This window comes from Sinohyriopsis cumingii, chromosome 1, assembly GCF_028554795.1.
Source record: "Sinohyriopsis cumingii isolate HCF-2022 chromosome 1, ASM2855479v2, whole genome shotgun sequence".
NCBI classification, from domain to species: Eukaryota; Metazoa; Mollusca; class Bivalvia; order Unionida; family Unionidae; genus Sinohyriopsis; species Sinohyriopsis cumingii.
In genome coordinates this window covers 28,594,939-28,615,352 of record NC_142961.1, presented here as the reverse complement: position 1 = coordinate 28,615,352, position 20,414 = coordinate 28,594,939, and the positions used below count along the sequence as shown (strand labels likewise).

The window sequence follows — 20,414 nt, the reverse complement described above, 5'->3', positions numbered from 1 at the left end:
AGTATTCAGGAGACTTTCCCTTTGTGGCCAGAAAATTCAGTTTGTCCAAGAATCCTACTAATAGATTTGAAGGAGAATTCAGGATACAAGCCCATTGTGGCCAGAAAATTAAGTCAGTCCAAGACAACTAATTACAGATGACTGATTTATGATTTAGACTGGCATTTAGCATGTAACTTTGTTACCAGTACATCATGTAATACTGTTATCAGTACATCATATAATACTGTTACCAGTACATCACTGTTACCAGTACATCATATAATACTGTTACCAGTACATCATGTAATACTGTTACCAGTACATCATATAATACTGTTATGGGTACGTCATGTAATACTGTTACCAGTACATCATGTAATACTGTTACCAGTACATCATGTAATACTGTTATCAGTACATCATATAATACTGTTACCAGTACATCACTGTTACCAGTACATCATATAATACTGTTATGGGTACATCATGTAATACTGTTACCAGTACATCATGTAATACTGTTACCAGTACATCATATAATACTGTTATGGGTACATCATGTAATACTGTTACCAGTACATCATGTAATACTGTTACCAGTTTATCATGTAATACTGTTACCAGTACATCATGTAATACTGTTACCAGTACATCATGTAATACTGTTACCAGTACATCATGTAATACTGTTACCAGTACATCATGTAATACTGTTACCAGTACATCATATAATACTGTTATGGGTACATCATGTAATACTGTTACCAGTACATCATGTAATACTGTTACCAGTATATCATGTAATACTGTTACCAGTACATCATGTAATACTGTTACCAGTACATCATGTAATACTGTTACCAGTTTATCATGTGATACTGTTACCAGTACATCATGTAATACTGTTACCAGTACATCATGTAATACTGTTACCAGTACATCATGTAATACTGTTACCAGTACATCATGTAATTCTGTTACCAGTACATCATGTAATACTGTTACCAGTACATCATGTAATACTGTTACCAGTACATCATGTAATACTGTTACCAGTACATCATGTAATACTGTTACCAGTACATCATGTAATACTGTTACCAGTACATCATATAATACTGTTAAGGGTACATCATATAATACTGTTACCAGTACATCATGTAATACTGTTACCAGTACATCATGTCATGCACTCAAAGTAAGATTCAGACAGGCATAAAACTGCTAATGCAAGCATCTACATTACATATTACAAAAGTTACATGTGACTGAGATGTATAAACCTGAAATACAAAAGTTACATGTGACTGAGATGTACATATTTTGACAGTAAGTGGATGATTATGATGTACCATATTACTTTCAAAGAGAATAAATCCATGTAATTTCACACTCACATCTATATAGCTAGCATTGACATAATCCGACTGAGCGTCATTTGGATGTGGGTCCAGTACCACTCGAGAATGATCATCTGTTAAAGGAAAGAAAGTAAGCTTAAGTATTTCTTCACTTTTGTGGCAAAGTGTATTTGAATTATCCAAGCAACACTGTATATCTATAACAACCATAAGTGAAACAAATATTATGGTCAATTATGGGGGGCAGGAGGTAAAATTAAAATCTTGAGTGGCTATAACACTTCAATGCAAAACTAAAACAGACAGGTAAATGTATGGACAAGGGTAAAGCTACATGCCCCTTCCACATTAATGGTATGGCACAATTAGTAATATAGTAACACTATGGCATGTGCCAGTGGAGAGCATTACTTTGATTTTGCTATGACATGTACCAGTGGGGAGCATTACTTTGATTTCCTATGGCATGTGCCAGTGGGGATCATTACTTTGATTTTCCATTGCCATGTTCCAGAGGGGAAATTTACTTTGATTTTTTATGGCATGTGCCAGTGGGGAGCATTACTTTGATTTCCTATGACATGTGCCAGTGGGGAGCATTACTTTGATGTTCTATGGCATGTGCCAGTGGGGAGCATTACTTTGATTTCCTATGATATGTGCCAGTGGGGAGCATTACTTTGATCTCCTATGGCATGTGCCAGTGGGCAGCATTACTTTGATTTTTCTATGGCATGTGCCAGTGGGGAGCATTACTTTGATGTTCTATGGCATGTGCCAGTGGGGAGCATTACTTTGATTTCCTATGGCATGTGTCAGTGGGCAGAATTACTTTGATTTTCTATGTGCATGATGAGTGCCGCATAAATAATATTATAAAGCCAGTGATTTTGTTAAAATGTCATTACAGCAATTTGTTCTCTAGGCTAAAGTATGGTACCTGAAAGATATAGATTAAATAAGACTGGATAAGTATTTACAGTATTATGACTCTGTGGTCTTAAAATAAGTAACAGAAAATAATAAAAAGCAACAAGCCTTGTAAAATTCAACAAATAATTTCCACAGAATACAAAGTAAAAATGTAAAAAGAACTTATGGTATTGCAAATTAAATCCCAAATAATCCTAGAATTACTAACTCATAATCCTAGAATTACTGACTCAAGTCCAATGATTAAAGTTCTGAATAAACTTTAGTTCAGATCCAAAATAAAGCCAATGCTAAAAGCGTTGATGTGCCTGTGGTGGCCCATGTTGTGGTGATGTACCAACACACTAATACAATCCAAGAATATATCCTTGCTTGAAATTTCAATTATAAATCCCTATTTCCAGGAATTTTTGTTTTGATGAGCACTTTGTATTTCCAGTGAATAAATAACAAACAAATTCTAACCCAATGAATTACTACACACAGCAATAATACAACTGATTCTGCCAAGATCTTATAGCACAAATAAATAATTTCTAGAAAAACAAGATTATATAGTCCACTACTTGACCTCAGGTCTAAATTAACATTTTCTTTTTTAAAAAAAGCTATTACTTAATGGAAAATTTCTTTCTAGAAGGTTCCAAATGTTTACTAGATAAAATAATTACAATAAAGAACATGGTAAACACATTGGCCTTGACTAAGGAAAAGATAATAATCCTAACAGTTAACCCATACTCATAGGGAAAATGTTTAGCTATGCATAGCTGCCCACCCCAGAGCACAAATATACTGACTGATGACAAAAATACTGATTTTCAGGAACAAATACTGATTTTTAAAACTTTAATGCATATGTAACTATTTGCAAACACTACAACCATCAATAAAGTAATTTACTTAATTGTTTAATGTCAAAGATGCATGTGTTGCACTCTAGCATCCAAATGGTGTCCATTCAGATGGTGCAAGAATGCAACACAGATACAGGCTATTTATAAGAGTTTTTCCACACCTTGTTTTTTTAATCATTATCGATTCCAATGTAGTCTTTTATTGATGATTTGAATTCTGTGCAATTTGTTTACTGAACTGTTTTCCTTCTAGCATACAAGTAATAATTTGTGACTCTAATGTGTGGAAAAAGTGTGCAAACTAAATTGCGCTAGTAAAACTAGTAACTGAGGAAGGTTAATTTCTAAAAGAAATTAGGTAAACCGAACTTCGATCGAGTTACATAAAGGTTCTCTTTGGCATTTATAAACATCGCAAGTTCAGACTGTGTTGTTGATGATAAAGCAGCAAGCTGATGTTCATTAGTTTTTTCATGCTGTTTTATGTCATTGGTGCCTCCATGCCCAGTAGCAAAATCAAAATTACACAATTCGCAAAATGCAAAGTTTTCTCCTTTACAAGATGGTTTGACAAATCCAAACAGGATAACACACTTGTCCTTCCAGTTCTATTTTCTTTTCTTTGCTGGAGAAAATTCTGAATCTTCTGCTTTCCTTTTTCAACATTATTATTAAATACTACCAAGACGAGACACAGCGATAGTGTCAACTGCTTTGCACAGTCCAATATGGTGGTTAAAGACGGGCATGATAGCCTCAATTTTGAATGAACTAATTATATTTTAGAACTCGATATCCCTATATCCATGTGATACATTTAATCTCAGATTGGAACTGGGTGCCCATTATAAACAGAAAATTGCAAGGAAAATTATAATTTAAGTTTTTTAATAAAAAAATGGATTTTTTACAAAAAAAATGTACAGCTGTAATCCCATCCAAAATACACGAAGAAAAAAACTGGGACACCTGGCACTATGAGCTATGTATGTTTTGTTTACAGAAATAAAATCAATGATTCAGGTCAAGTAGAAAATGAACTTGACTGTGACAAGATCAAGTCCAACATACAATGTTACATTACCAATAGCATATAATGAAATAAATTTTTTTTTTTAAAAACCCCAACAAACAATACAAATTAAATATACATAGCTACAAAATGAATACCTTTTCTACTGCCTGCAAAATAAACCATTTAAACCTGAATACAGATGCAGAGTACTCAGCAAGAGGCAAATTTTGTAGGTATATTTCTATCAATGAAACATAAAAATGAGAACCACTTACATGCAAATATGTTGTTGTATCTGTTTTTAGGTTTATTCTCAGGTTTTAGGGCAACTTTACACAGAGCCATTAGCCCACTTGGAAGATCCTGTTTTAAGAAAGAAGAAAATTATCAGTGACAGCTGCATTATTCGTAAAATGCTATCTGACCATACTGAAATCTAAAATACTTAAGACAAACTCTATGATAATCACTTTGAATTTTACCTTGATGTAGAGGATGACTTTGCAGACAAAGATAATATCTGGAGTGGTACATAATCTAAATTAATTGAAGTGATATCAACAATTACTAAACACCTTCAATTTAAGATAAAATTTTCCAAATTAGCATTAAAAATACTTTCACAAATGTAGCTTTCAAGCAAACTTTTTCAAAAACTGCACAGTTTCTAAAATTTTGTAATAAAAAAACTTTACACCATATTCCTTTTTAAATCCGTCACTGTCAATCATTTTTTTCATGATGATGTATTCTTCTAGATCTTTCAGCTTGATGGGACTTGATAAATTCTTCATATCCACATTAGCATAGATTGGTTCCTGGTTTTCATTGATCTGATTATCAGCCTGTTCGAGGGGACAACTCTCTGTAGAGAAAATATACTTCAAATTTACTTGCAAAATAAGAATAACAAAATAAGTATAAAAATTAAATAAATGTATTACAGACAAATCAGCTGCAGAAATAGCTTTGCAGAAGCATTATTATAAGATTTCATGTGAAAACTGTGTTCTCTTGAAAATAATGTTATCAATGCAAAAATACATCAAACCAAAAATAATACTATCAAATTAAAGATCTTTGTAATACAAGTTATAACCACTGGATACAAAAATAATGGTGCAGAAAGAATGTGACCATGCTTGTATTTCACCAACAAATATCTTCTGGTTAAATCTGGACTTCAGACAAACAGATGGTGAATTTTTAAGTCAGACTTAAATTTCAGCCAATCTGATCACTGGATTTTAGACTCAAATTTAAGTTGAGAATTGGTAAATCTCATCTCAAAACTTAAATCTCATCATCAGATCATTAGATTCTTGGTTGAATTCAAGTCCAAAGTTCTTTGGGTGAAATTCAAACCCTGAACATATGGTCAAATTTGCAAATGCTAATCATTTACAATTAGCCTCACAGGAATATTAAATGAACTTTCTCTGACTGATAAATGGGTGCAACTGAAAATAAACTATTTCATCAGCAATAATTGTTTACCCATATGACATTCCTGGGTGAACTTCACTTTAGTCTACAGTATGATAATAGTATATTTTATGTTGGTGTATACTGTGCAAAAAAGGTTTTAAAAAAAGGACAATTTTAACAAAAGTTTACACTCATGGTAGCCCAGGTGGTGGGTAAATGGCCATACAACTTACTGAGCTTTACTTGAATCTGTGTCACTGAAGCTCCATACTTTTATTATTGTGCACATTTTTACATGTACATTATCATTATTTGCAGTATATGGTAATTACCAAATGATTTCTATATAAATCTGGGAGGTTTCCAGAGTCTGTACCAGACATACATTTGAATAAGATTCCTTTTGTTCCACAGAAAAGACAGCTGACTATAACTGAGAGGTTTATTATACAAATATATTTTTCAGTGCCTTGATAGACCTGAGGATGGCTATAGTTGATGACGATGATGCAAATGCCACATAAAAATTAAATTTGTGTACTGTATTAGTTTCCTAATGCAGTAAAGATATTAATAACTGAATTTTTATGTTTCTGAAGTATGGGTAAACCTATGGATGGACTCTTTTTCAACAGCCGTTCTGTCTCATGCCCCGTGTCCGAAAGGTTTTCCTTCATCTCCTTCAGTCGGTTGGTAAAGGGTGAAAAGCCCTGCTCTCCAGTCCCATTTTGATCACGGGACACCTGCAACACTTTCTTGAATCTTCTCCTTCTGAAAAAGTTCATGTTAAAACTTTCACTGCAGTAATGGAATGTTTTTCTTAAGACAAAGATGTACATGAAGAACAAAATTATACTTATGTTATTTCTGTGATACTTAATATGATTTGCAGCAGAAAAAAGCAACTTATCACAGACCCATTAAATGGAAATTGGGAATATTTACTAATATTTAGAAATATGTCTCCAGTAACATTTTATCTCATTAGCTGATACAGAGTGATTTGTAGGTGAATGCACTATAAAAAGAACATCTTGCAGGCCAGTATAACTATGGATTTTAAATAAATCTTTATGGTTCTATAAGCTCAGAAAATAATTTCTCTCTTCCAAAGAAAAGACTATAATCAATTTACAATAAAATGGGCAAGTCAGAGAGGAAATGTCTGCAGTGTGCATTTCTGGCTCTAAAAGTTATCCCTTCGGTCAATACAAGAATTAAATAATGATATCTAAACCTTTTCTAAAAATGATCTAATTAAGGCCATTTCAGAATTAAACATTGGGTGGGTGGGAGGCACTTATCTTTAATGAATATGCACTGATATGTGGTAAGGTCTATTATAAAGTATCTCTTGTACCCAACCTCCCCCTCCAAATTTAATTTTTATGTTTATCTTACTCAATGTTGAAAATTTCCACTAATCCATATTTTTGTCACAAAAAAAATGATAAACTTTCACCATTTAAACAGGAATAATAATGCCCAGAATTGTTTGATGACAAAACAACCTTTTTCTACCAGTTACTGCGCATACCATTCCTAAGTTATACTGACTTCAAAGCCAACAATCTATTTGTAAGCAAAACTTATGATGCATGGACAATACATGGAACTGTTTTTACCTAACCGGAAGAGTCTAACAGACAGAAATGCTGGTGTGCTCTTATCCCAAATAAAATCTGCCACCATCTGAATGCTACTCAATGATATTTCTGTTGTTATTGGGTTGGGTCAAGCTGATATTAATAGAATCTATGTTGGGGTTTGCAACTGAGACATGGAATTCTCAGTCAAGGGGTTATATTATTTGTCCCCCCATGAGGCTATACTTCAAGGGGAGAATGAAAAAGTAACCCCGGACTGTGGATTTCCATGTTCTGGTACAAAGACTGAGAGATTATTTTTCTCACTCAATTTTTTCCAATTCAATTAAAATAACCCTGCATTTTTGTAATATAGTTAGCTGATTCAGTACATAGTATTAAGGAGCACCTATTATTGCCTATCAGTTTATATAAAGATCATCAGGCTTTACACTCTTTTATGAAAACAACAAGTAGCTAAGCAGAATCGAGCTATATATGCTGCACTTATAAAATAAAAAAATTCAAGGACACAGTTATAATTGTCATGTGTTGGAAGTATTGCACAATGAGTAGCTTGGAGCAACATGCTATTGTTTATATAAATGCTGCCCAATGTTATGAATATGTTAGTGACTGAGATAAGAAAAGTTTGCAAAACAGCAAGATTTCTCTGCCACATGGGTGAGATTAATCTTCCACCTTATCACTGATAACAAGAATAGTCTACTTCACAGCCAAACAGTTCATCACTTTCCATATTTTATTTTGAGAACCAATCACATGACTCTCTTCTAAATTTTTTATCCGACTATAGCTTTTTGAAATACATCAGCAAACAATGAAGAAAACTGATCTCTCCTCAACAGACAAAAGAATACAAAATCATGCAGCAAGGCAAAATTAGATCTGATGTCAAGGTCCTATTATAAGCATTCATAAAGGATGGACCAATAACAAACAAATATAGCATGTTACATAACTGAATTCTGTTAATCCACTACAGCTCACCTGTACAGAAACACAACAATTAGAATTATAATCACTACGAGGGATACAATAGCACCAGCAATGGCCCCTCCAATCAAGGATGCCCCTATTGTAGCAGTGGGTTTTTCCATCTGGCTACAGTGTGTTCCCTCATAACCCTTTTCACAGCCCCCAACACAGTACCCTGTGTATGTGTCACATGAGTGTTGTTCTTTGCAGAAACCACAGGTTTGTGAGCAGTTCTCTCCATACGAACCACGTTCACAGACTGAAAATGTAAAACAAAAGTGTAAAAAATCAATTATTTTTCTCTCTAACATATGTGGTAGACATGTTTATCTTTAATAATATCAACATCAAATCTTCTATTCAGTGTAAATTGATCAAGTCATTATTCAAGATCACAAACGAGAACAGTCAAGTCTTGTTTATCTGATATCAATTATCTGACAATGTAAAAGGGGTAATAACAAATTCAAATCTGTGAATCCACCAGTCATGTTTAATTTTTCAAGTCATGTTAAATTATAAAATCAAATATTATTTAAGGCATGTTTAATTCTTCTAGTCATGTTAAATGATAAAATCCAACACTATTTAACCCTTTAGCTACGACTGCCGCATCTATACGTCACCTGTAAATAGTCCTGAACCCCACTGACACACATATGCAGTGTTGATAAGCCTAGTACTACCCCAGTGTCACTTATGTGCATACAGTTCAGCAGGCATACAGTTCAGCAGTACTCAAAACCCCAGCGTCGCATCAATGCGGACATTACTGCTATGTTAACTAAACGCTGATTGGTTGAAAGTGCAGAAGTTTACATATTTTTGATTATCATAACCAATGAGAGGACTGTTTACTCAACATTTTGTAGCTGAGATAAACAAAGATGGATTCTGATTCACTTATGAGCAACTTCAAAGGGTTCAGTGCAAGCGATATCAAAAAGTTGAATAGATCATTCTTTGAAAAAACATCAGACATTGATATTAGTCCCGTTTTAACACCTGATGCAAGTGATTTTTAATCAGATGACAAGGCGGACATAGTCCCACTTGCACAATGGTGTTATGACCTCGCGGTGTAAATATTGGATTTATTTTGTGGGATTCAAAAGATTTTACATGACTGGGATTTCTTGTATGATGGGATGTAGGAGTATATAAAGTGGAATTACATGAACAACAGACACTATACAAGGTAAGCTATTTTTTATTTCACTGAAATCCAGCAAAAACTAAAGAAATAATAAATATAAATGTAACCATGTTTTCACTGTCAGTTTCTGTAGCCAGCCTTGATGATGCTCTAGTATTCAGCCAGGGAACCAGCCTCAGTAGTCTCAGTAACTGATATGATAACACTCAGCAGTAGTGAAACTGCACAACAGCTGTAGTAGCTAAAGGGTTAAGGCATGTTTAATTGTTCTAGTGATGTCAAATGATAAAATCCAACATCATTTAAGGCATGTTTAATTGTTCTAGTCATGTCAAATGATAAAATCCAGTATCATTTAAGGCATGTTTAATTGTTCTAGTCATGTCAAATGATAAAATCCAACATCATTTAAGGCATGTTTAATTGTTCTAGTGATGTCAAATGATAAAATCCAACATCATTTAAGGCATGTTTAATTCTTCTTGTCATGTTAAATGATAAAATCCAACATCATTTAAGGCATGTTTAATTGTTCTAGTCATGTCAAATGATAAAATCCAGTATCATTTAAGGCATGTTTAATTGTTCTAGTGATGTCAAATGATAAAATCCAACATCATTTAAGGCATGTTTAATTCTTCTAGTCATGTCAAATGATAAAATCCAGTATCATTTAAGGCATGTTTAATTCTTCTAGTCATGTTAAATGATAAAATCCAACATCATTTAAGGCATGTTTAATTGTTCTAGTCATGTCAAATGATAAAATCCAGTATCATTTAAGGCATGTTTAATTGTTCTAGTCATGTCAAATGATAAAATCCAACATCATTTAAGGCATGTTTAATTGTTCTAGTGATGTCAAATGATAAAATCCAACATCATTTAAGGCATGTTAATTCTTCTAGCCATGTCAAATGATAAAATCCAACATTATTTAAGGCATGTTTTAATTGTTCTAGTCATGTTAAATTATAAAATCCAACATTATTTAAGGCATGTTTTAATTGTTCTAGTCATGTCAAATGATAAAATCCAACATTATTTAAGGCATGTTTAATTGTTCTAGTCATGTCAAATGATAAAATCCAACATTATTTAAGGCATGTTTTAATTGTTCTAGTCATGTTAAATTATAAAATCCAACATTATTTAAGGCATGTTTTAATTGTTCTAGTCATGTCAAATGATAAAATCCAACATTATTTAAGGCATGTTTTAATTGTTCTAGTCATGTCAAATGATAAAATCCAACATTATTTAAGGCATGTTTAATTGTTCTAGTCATGTCAAATGATAAAATCCAACATTATTTAAGGCATGTTTAATTGTTCTAGTCATGTCAAATGATAAAATCCAATATCATTTAAGGCATGTTTAATTCTTCTAGTCATGTTAAATGATAAAATCCAACATCATTTAAGGCATGTTTAATTGTTCTAGTCATGTCAAATGATAAAATCCAGTATCATTTAAGGCATGTTTAATTGTTCTAGTCATGTTAAATTATAAAATCCAACATCATTTAAGGCATGTTTAATTGTTCTAGTCATGTCAAATGATAAAATCCAACATCATTTAAGGCATGTTTAATTGTTCTAGTCATGTTAAATTATAAAATCCAACATCATTTAAGGCATGTTCAATTCTTCTAGTCATGTCAAATGATAAAATCCAACATCATTTAAGGCATGTTTAATTCTTCTAGTCATGTTAAATGATAACATCCAATACTATTTAAGGCATGTTTAATTGTTCTAGTCATGTTAAATTATAAAATCCAACACTATTTAAGGCATGTTTAATTGTTCTAGTCATGTCAAATGATAAAATCCAACAATATTTATGACATGTTTTAATTCTTCTGTAAACACTCTTTTTACTTTATATATAAATAATTTTTCTTCCTCACCTAAAAATGATTTAAAAAACCCATCAAATCTATTTAAGGCATGTTTTAATTCTTCTGTAAAGACTCTTTTTACTTATATATAAAGAATTTTTCTTCCTAACCTAAAAATGATTTTTAAAAAACATCAAATCTATTAAAGGTGAATATATACATTTCAAAAAATGAATGAAGTCTTTTAGTTTCAAATCTTCACACAACAAAATGAACACTAGAATTTCATACTTTTTTAATGCAATGCAAGCCTCGAGTTTTAAAATAAGTGTGCTGTCAATACCCAACTATTCCATATACTAAGCAATACTTACACAGGAGGCCAGGGCCTGCGTGTCTATATACCAATCAACACTTACACTTGAGGCCAGGGCCTGCATGTCCATATGCAAAGCAATATTTACATTGGAGGCCAGGGCCTGCATGTCCATATCCTAAGCAATATTTACACAGTAACAAGGAGGCCAGAGCCTGTATGTTCATATGCAAAGCAATATTTACACAGTAACAAGGAGGCCAAGGCCTGCATGTCCATATGCAAAGCAATATTTACACTGGAGGCCAAGGCCTGTATGTCCATATGCCAAGCAATATTTACACTGGAGGCTAGAGCCTGTATTGTCCATATCCTAAGCAATATTTACACAGTAACAAGGAGGCCAGAGCCTGTATGTTCATATGCAAAGCAATATTTACACAGTAACAAGGAGGCCAGGGTCTGCATGTCCATTTGCAAAGCAATATTTACACTGGAGGCCAGGGCCTGTATGTCCATATGCCAAGCAATATTTACACTGGAGGACAGAGCCTGTATTGTCCATATCCTAAGCAATATTTACACAGTAATGAGTCCTGGGCCTGCATGTCCATATACAGTAAAGTTCGTGTAATTGTGGAACCCTATGATTTGTGGTGGAGGATTTAATTGCTCAACTTTCGCACCACGATGGAGTGATAAAATGCTTACAAATCACCATGCCTTGGCCAGCACACCAATGGCATCTCCACTATGGAGCAGCTGATTAGCATTACTGATTTACATTTGAACAGCTAGCCAATCAATGAAGAACCTCCATGGAAAGACTAATATGTCATGGGTGATTAACCATCAAATACCATTTCAGCAATCAGTGATCTTTATTTTGATCATATATATGGACCATAGAAATTAATCTTAGAAGTCTTGAATATTTCAGAAATTTAGAGAACTTATGTGTTCACCTAACAAGATGCCTAAGGGAGCTTCTCCTGAACAGTGTACATTTATCATGTTGTTTGTGCATGCAAAGTAATTCAATAAAGTATGGAAAAATAAATTCCAGATAGCAGCAGCTTCTGCTTAAAAATATAAACAGCAAAAAAGAAAACAACACATGTTCAGTCCTTAAACAGTAATGGCCCTGTTACAAGACTGAATAAACATGCACACAACTATCAACTATTTCAATTCTTAATGCATGTGTACTGGATAGGACTGGCCATTTAATTATATGTTGCTAAACTATTTCTTTTTTTTTCATGCATCACAAGATAAGTTTGTTTCAAGTAAAGCAAGGAATGGCAGTGTTCTTTTTTATAACACAAATCAGAATAAGACAATAATTTTCAAGCAGTTATCCCCCACCCTTTAAAAACTTAAATGGTCTCTCCCTAATAAAGACTTGGCTTCAGTATATGTTAAGCCAAGATGAAATCAGTGACAAATGTAAACACTGTTGTAAAATTTTAGCATCAGAAGATGTCAATTTTAGCTTGAGAAAGGTGCATTTCTATCCAACGAATGACTTGTTGTGTTGCACTTAATACATGTAGCTCAAATTATGTCGCAGTCATTAACAACGGAAGTTTTAGTGATTGACATTTGAATAGCCAATTAATGATGACCACCTGTAGAAAGATGGTACATTATGCATGATTTACAATCAGATACCATTTCAAGAATCAATTGATCTTAATTTCTATCAAATATATTGGTACAATAAAATAGTAATGCACAAAAGTATTTATATTTTGTATATTTAGAGAAGAATTGATCAGCTTCTTTTGCACTGTGTTTTCACTTTTACTTTACTCAAAGAAATATATAGTTAGAGAAGGCTGACTGACTTCTTTTGCACTATGTTTACACTTTTACTTTATTCAAAGAAATCTGATCAAACTTGAGCACTAACTTGACAAGAGGCACACCATACTGGTCATCTCTTGAATAATGACAGTTTATCTTTAACATGACAAGCATTCTGCTAGGTTTAAACCATTCAATTCCAGTTGACAGCCACGTTTTATTTTTCAAAAACAAAACCCAACAAAAACAAGAACAAATTTTCAATTTACAAATCACATAATGACCCAGTACAAGGCAGAATATACATACTTGTTCAATCTTAACTACACATGTACTGTACGGCCATTTGAGTTACTGGGCTAGATTGTTCTTTCTGACTGGGATATTTTTTGTTATTTCATTCATCACTAGATAAATTTATTTCAAATAAGAAAATGAATGACATGGTGTCCTTTTTATAATACAAATCTCAAGCTGAAATTACTCCTCTATAATCCTGTGATTGTGCGTCAGAAGAAATAGTACAATATATTACTGAGAACTCATCAAGGCTGGATCAGCCCCCCCCCCCCCCCCCGCCCCAAACCACACACAAATGTACAGTCACTTGTCACTTGAAATTTGATGATTGTTTTATTCTTGCGCATGTTTATTGTGAATTATGCCTACTTTGAGTAAATACACACACCAATACTTGACCTGATCTCACCCTGCTTGTGTATGGGTTAGCTATCAGAAATTGTGTAATATTATTTCACATCAGTCAAGTATTAATGCAATTTTGTTGTAAAATGTTTGACTTCTATCATTTATTATTGTTCTTTTCACTGCAGGGAGTGCAATACTACAGACATACTGTTACCAATGTAAACACTGAAGTACATGGGCTGTAGAAACCACATATATTTTAACAAATGCACACCATGAGAATTATTTAAGAAGAGCAGAATTAATTTTCTAAACTCAAATAAACCAGGAAAAATGTTTATGATTACTCATGGCTATAAGCTGCAGTCAATTCTAAATTAACATTTATCATAATCGTAATGCATGCAGCAACAACTGTTGTCCCCATATACTTTTCTAAACCAAATTCTTCATCTATGTTGCAGGCTATTTCATAAGAATAGCTCTGTTTTATGTCAAAATTTTGTACGTCTTCATTATAGCAGAAAAATTAGTCACGGTGCAGTTAATGCCTAATCATTATAGAAATGCAAGCTATCAAAAAGTGCTAACGGGCTTAAATTTGATCATTTTTCACATAACATGCAACATCCAAAAAGAAACTAAGGCAAGTTATTATTATGCATACCTTTATATTCTATAAATACATGAAATTGGCATTTGCATATGGACCATGTGAAATTTCAGCAAATGGCTCCAATTTCTGTCCAAAACGAGTCATAGCCAAGCATGACATATTAACCAAATGCTTATGATATCATATTTAAAACTCTTTAAAACATCAATTACAGTTTCAAGGTTTTCAAATGCTGTTAACTTTTTTACCATTGTATTCTCAGTTTAACTTGTTTTTGGAAAATCTTTTAATTCTTTGAAGCCAAAAATAGGCCCTGTTGTATGTATCCTTTTTGGTCCAGAAATAGGCCTATTGTACCTACTCCTAATTGGACTAAAAATAGGCCCTATTGTATTTACCCCTTCTGAGGCCAGAAATAGGCCCTACTGTACCTAACCTTTTTGGGGCCAAGAATATAACTATTGTGACTACCCCTTTTGGGGCCAGAAAAGGCATATCATACATACCCCTTTTGGGGCCCAAAACAGGCATACTGTACCTACCCCTTTTGGAGCCAAAACTAGGCTCAATTGTACCTATCACATTTGGGGCCAAAAAAGGCCTTACTGTACCTAGCCCTTTGGTATGACTGACAAGTATGTATATCCCATAATGAATTGCCTTAGTGTCCTAATGATTTATTTCCAGTATGACCAAAATATACCAACTGGTTTAGGAAATACTAGCAAATGAAAAAACTTGAAACAAACTGTAACTTAAATTTTCTTTTACTGTCACCTTGATAACATTTGCTGCTGAATGAGTTGTCAGTTCCATGATGATTCATGCCAAGTATGATAATTAGGATTTTGGAAAAGTATGCAAATGAAAAACTATAACTAAAACCTTTAACAAATTGTTGACACCACAGCCCCCACTGCTGGAAAAGTGACTGTTGTATCTTGCTTTCCCACTACATCAAAACTCTGAGACAAAATTATCTGGGAAAAGATCAGACAGAATATATAACAAGTCTTTAATTTCAATTATGTAATAATTTAATCTTCATTATTAATGAACCATTAGTAACAGTGATGCTATTTTGTATTCATAACTATTGTTGAGAGATAGTACAAGTATTCCTTTAGTAATTGAACCTACCCTGTGTACATGTTGGTCCAGTAAATCCTGCAGTACAGCCCCCTTCACACACTCCTGTATTTGGGTGGCAGAAGCCCCTGTTGTAGCAGTTTGGGCATGCAAAAGCACAGTCCCTACCATAAGTCCCCCTAGGACAACCTGTAAAAATTTAATATTTTTATGACACTTATCATAATATAATACTGATCTTAAGAATATCTTAGTAGTCAGTAGGGAAAGAACTGGATTGTGCAGACCTCAGTAGTCAGAAGAGTGAGAGGTGGATCATGCAGACCTCAGTAGTCAGAAGAGTGAGAGGTGGATCATGCAGACCTCAGTAGTCAGTAGAGAGAGAGAGAGGTGGATTGTGCAGACCTCAGTAGGTTAAAATACCTGTTCTACCTGAAGTGTGTATATGAATCTTTCATTTGAAAACTTGGCAGCTTGGCTGCTTTACCTGTTCCCATGTTACCCTTTTACAACCAACAGTACAGAATGCTTTTCCCCGACTGTATGAGCATACAATGTTTATGTAATATCTGGAGTATTCTAACAACTGATTTTACTCTGACCAACACATCTGGCTATATGCTGTTTATTCTACTGATGACTATATGTGAACAGTGAAGACTGTTCACTGACTCATTTATTCTAACAACTGATTTTACTCTGACCAACACATCTGGCTATATGCTGTTTATTCTACTGATGACTATATGTGAACAGTGAAGACTGTTCACTGACTCATTTATTCTAACAACTGATTTTACTCTGACCAACACATCTGGCTATATGCTGTTTATTCTACTGATGACTTTATGTGAACAGTGAAGACTGTAACCTGCTAGTATACTATGCATCAGAACATGCCTCTACGATATTTATTCTACTGATGACTACATGAAGACTTAAGACTCTAATTTAAAACACATAATGCAAATGTACATCCGAATCCAAGCTGTTTATTCTACCAATAAATGTAAGTGAATGGTGAAAACACTAATGTGTCAGCATATTATACACCAGAACATCTGAATCTAAAAGCTGTTTAATCTACTGATGATTGCATGTAAACAGTGAAGACTGTAATTTGCCAACACACACAGCATCAGCAGGTCTCGGTCTAAGCTGTTTATTCAACTGATGGATGTATGTGAACAGCACAGACCCTAATCTGCCAATATATCTGACTCTATGTTGTTTGCAGGTCTTTGATGATTTTTATAAATGGATAAATAATGCCTGTCCAGCCATCCCAATGGTGACAGAATCTACAGCATTTGGAACAGCAGAGATATAAAGTTTATCTGAAAAAAACATTATATGACTGACATTTTGTAATTACAGATAATGACATTTAGCTGACAGCTATTTCTCTCTCCCTCTCTCTCTCTCTATCTTAGAAGAAGACCATAAACACAATGCCACTCTCTCTGTGTCCCTGTCTCTCTCTCTCTCTCAGACAAGATCATACACACAATGTAATCTCTCTCTCTCTCACCAGATCGGTATCGGTTTTGGTGCCACATCATTGATCAATTTGGAGTACATGTTCACATGTACTTAGATTCATTGTCTGAAATTGATTTTGTCGACACTGTTCTGGGAATGATGTTCCAAGACTTACTAGCTCTTATTGGCAATGATTATATTAACAGTTACTTCCATGTGGAAAAAGTACACAAGAAATGTCTGACAGGGCACCATCATGGTATCTATTCTGTTTTATACCCCTATTACTCAATATTTAAAATGTATGCTTAAAAATGTTATGTAAACTTCTGTACTCCTGTCTTCTAGCTCATCTGTCAATATTTGTATATACGTCAGAAATGTTCTTGCTTACTTCTGTACTGGATGCACAGCATTCATATAATCTTGTCAACAATTAAATTCTTTGTTTAATACTTCTGAGTTTCTTCTCTCAAGTAGCCACTAAGATTTCGATTGTTCATCGTTGTATTTGTATGACTGATTGTACTCATTGCAACACAGAGGAAATAAAGATATCAACGATCAATCAATCTCTCTTAGAAGTAGATAATAGACACAATGGCAAGCTCTCTCTCTTTTTCTTAGAAGTAGATCATAGACACAATGGCAAGCTCTCTCTTTTTCTTAGAAGTAGATCATAGACACAAATGCAAGCTCTCTCTCTCTTTCTTAGAAGTATATCATAGACACAATGGCAAACTCTCTCTCTCTCTCTCTTTTAGATCACTGATCATAAAAGTGAACCATATACACATAGGAAATTCTCTCCTGAAAGTAGATCACAGGACAATGGCAATCTCTCCCTCTTGCTCTCTTTCACTTTCTTACTATCTGGAGACATACAAAAATCTGCCATGCTTAAAACAGCATATGCCCTATGAGTTAATAGTCAAAGGAGATAATTAATGGCTTTGCTTGGCTCTGGTACACAAGTCATTTGTTTAGTCAGCAGAATTTGAATCAATCTTTACAAATACTTCAAATTTCATATTAACAAGATATGCTCAATCCCTTTAACCTTCTTGAAACATACAATTTTTTGTTCATCAACGAAATCAAAGAAAAGAGGGACAAGAGACAAAAAGATTGGACTCACGTTTATTGCATTGTGTTCCAAAGTAACCATCTTCACACCCGTTCAGGCAGATGCCGTCTGTGTAAGAGCAGATGGCTTGATTAAGACATTTACCGCATGTCTTATGGCAGTCCTCACCATAAGTTCCATCCACACAACCTAATAATGGCAAGACATGTCATCACATAACATATGCAATAGATTTCAAAATTATTCTTTTGAGTTCCTGTCTACTATCAACACAAACAATCTTGAATACATTTAATGTTCTTGATACTAAAACAAAATGTTTTTAAATGTTTCATTTGCATCCTAATGGCTGCCTGCAAATTATCAAACTCAACAACACAACTGATAAGTGACGGTTCTTTAAGTCTTCTCATTTTTTTATGACAAACAAGTTAAAAGACAAAAAATTGTATTCTTTTTTCTTTAAAATGATTTTCACTGTTTACTGTGGTGCTACCAGTAAAATTCATTGTACCTAATTCTCTCTGAATTGAAACATACTGCCTCTACCTTCTAACCTCCACTGTCAAACAAAAGGATTTATTATCATGCATAATAATAACTAGAATTAGCAGTTTTGTAACCTCCACTGTCAAACAAAAGGATTTATTATCATATATAGTAATAACTAGAATTAGCAGTTTTGTACCCTCCACTGTCGAACAAAAGGATTTATTATCATGTATAATAATAACTAGAATTAACAGTTTTGTAACCTCCACTGTCGAACAAAAGGATTTATTATCATATATAATAATAACTAGAATTAACAGTTTTGTAACCTCCACTGTCGAACAAAAGGATTTATTATCATATACATGTATAATAATAACTAGAATTAGCAGTTTTGTAACCTCCACTGTCGAACAAAAGGATTTATTATCATATATAATAATAACTAGAATTAGCAGTTTTGTAACCTCCACTGTCGAACAAAAGGATTTATTATCATATATAATAATAACTAGAATTAGCAGTTTTGTAACCTCCACTGTCGAACAAAAGGATTTATTATCATATATAATAATAACTAGAATTAACAGTTTTGTAACCTCCACTGTCAAACAAAAGGATTTATTATCATGTATAATAATAATTAGAATTAACAGTTTAGTCTAAGCCAAATAACTGTACTCCCTCCAGTAACTTGGCCCTCTAACTGACTGACTTAATAGTTATTTTTAAAACTCTGGGTACATAGTGAGCTTATGCAAATATACTGATGCAATTTAGAAATGTGAAAATTTGTACAAAAACAAAATGTTTCTAGACATGCAGTTGTCATTTTTGTCATTTTGTCTGACCTTTTGCAACATACGTTTGGGATGATTCAAAGCAAATCACTGAAATATAACAGTTACTTACGAATGTTACACAACTCCCCAGTAAATCCTGCCTTACATCCTTCAAGACACTGACCAGTCTCATGATGGCATGCTTCATTTTTACAGTTCCCACAACTTGCTGTACATTCAAGGCCATATCTGTCAGTCTTGCATTCTAAAAAAAGCATTGCTTTTAAATGTTAAAATCTCTAACAAACTGACAAGCTAAAGAATCTGTTGATGGTATAGATTTAAACACCTTTGGAAAAGACCTCCATAATTTTCAAAGAAGCACAAAAGGTTTATGGGGAAGGACATAATGTGAATCCATTATTTTTCATCAGGTACCATTATTCTCTGATCTCTGCTGGTCTACAAATTTAAATTCCAAACAAAATTTGAAAAATGCAGACATTTAATTCTCCTTCCCAACATTAAAATGCCAGAGTGAGACCCAACTCCATTTTGCTATTTCTTAAGGCCATTTATAGGATTGTGTTTATGTGTATGTGCAAGAAAAGTCTATATGCTCTATGGCATCTTTTATTCTGCTAAATCAGACCACCCACCCACCCCAGTGTTGATTCTGACAAACAATTTGTGTTATATGTTGTGTGAATTTCAAATTGGAATGTGTGATGTCACCTATACACAAAATCAAGGAATTCTTGCAGACAGAGCTGTTTTGCAAGAAATCAGTCTACATTTCAGACACTTACCGGCATTTTACTTGAGCTACCATTGGTTGAAGGATTCTTTTGGTGATATGAAGAGAACATTTCTAGATTATACTATTTTTGACTTGTAAAACCCTATATGCTGTTCCCATTTTGAATTTCATGG

The 20,414-nt window shown here is 33.6% G+C and overlaps 1 protein-coding gene across 1 annotated transcript in view; it reads right to left on the bottom strand.

Annotated features, from left to right (window-relative positions):
* The window catches only part of LOC149806599 (receptor-type tyrosine-protein phosphatase epsilon-like), a 124,069-nt gene that overhangs the window by 43,130 nt on the left and 60,525 nt on the right, over positions 1-20,414 (bottom strand). Inside the window, exons 5-12 of the mRNA XM_089955358.1 lie at positions 19,612-19,746; positions 18,259-18,396; positions 15,690-15,827; positions 8,174-8,420; positions 6,187-6,347; positions 4,844-5,013; positions 4,424-4,511; positions 1,380-1,456 (exon numbers count right to left, since the gene is read on the bottom strand). Of these exons, the coding sequence (XP_089811484.1) occupies positions 1,380-1,456; positions 4,424-4,511; positions 4,844-5,013; positions 6,187-6,347; positions 8,174-8,420; positions 15,690-15,827; positions 18,259-18,396; positions 19,612-19,746 (1,154 nt within the window). The remainder of the gene's footprint in view (positions 1-1,379; positions 1,457-4,423; positions 4,512-4,843; positions 5,014-6,186; positions 6,348-8,173; positions 8,421-15,689; positions 15,828-18,258; positions 18,397-19,611; positions 19,747-20,414) is intronic.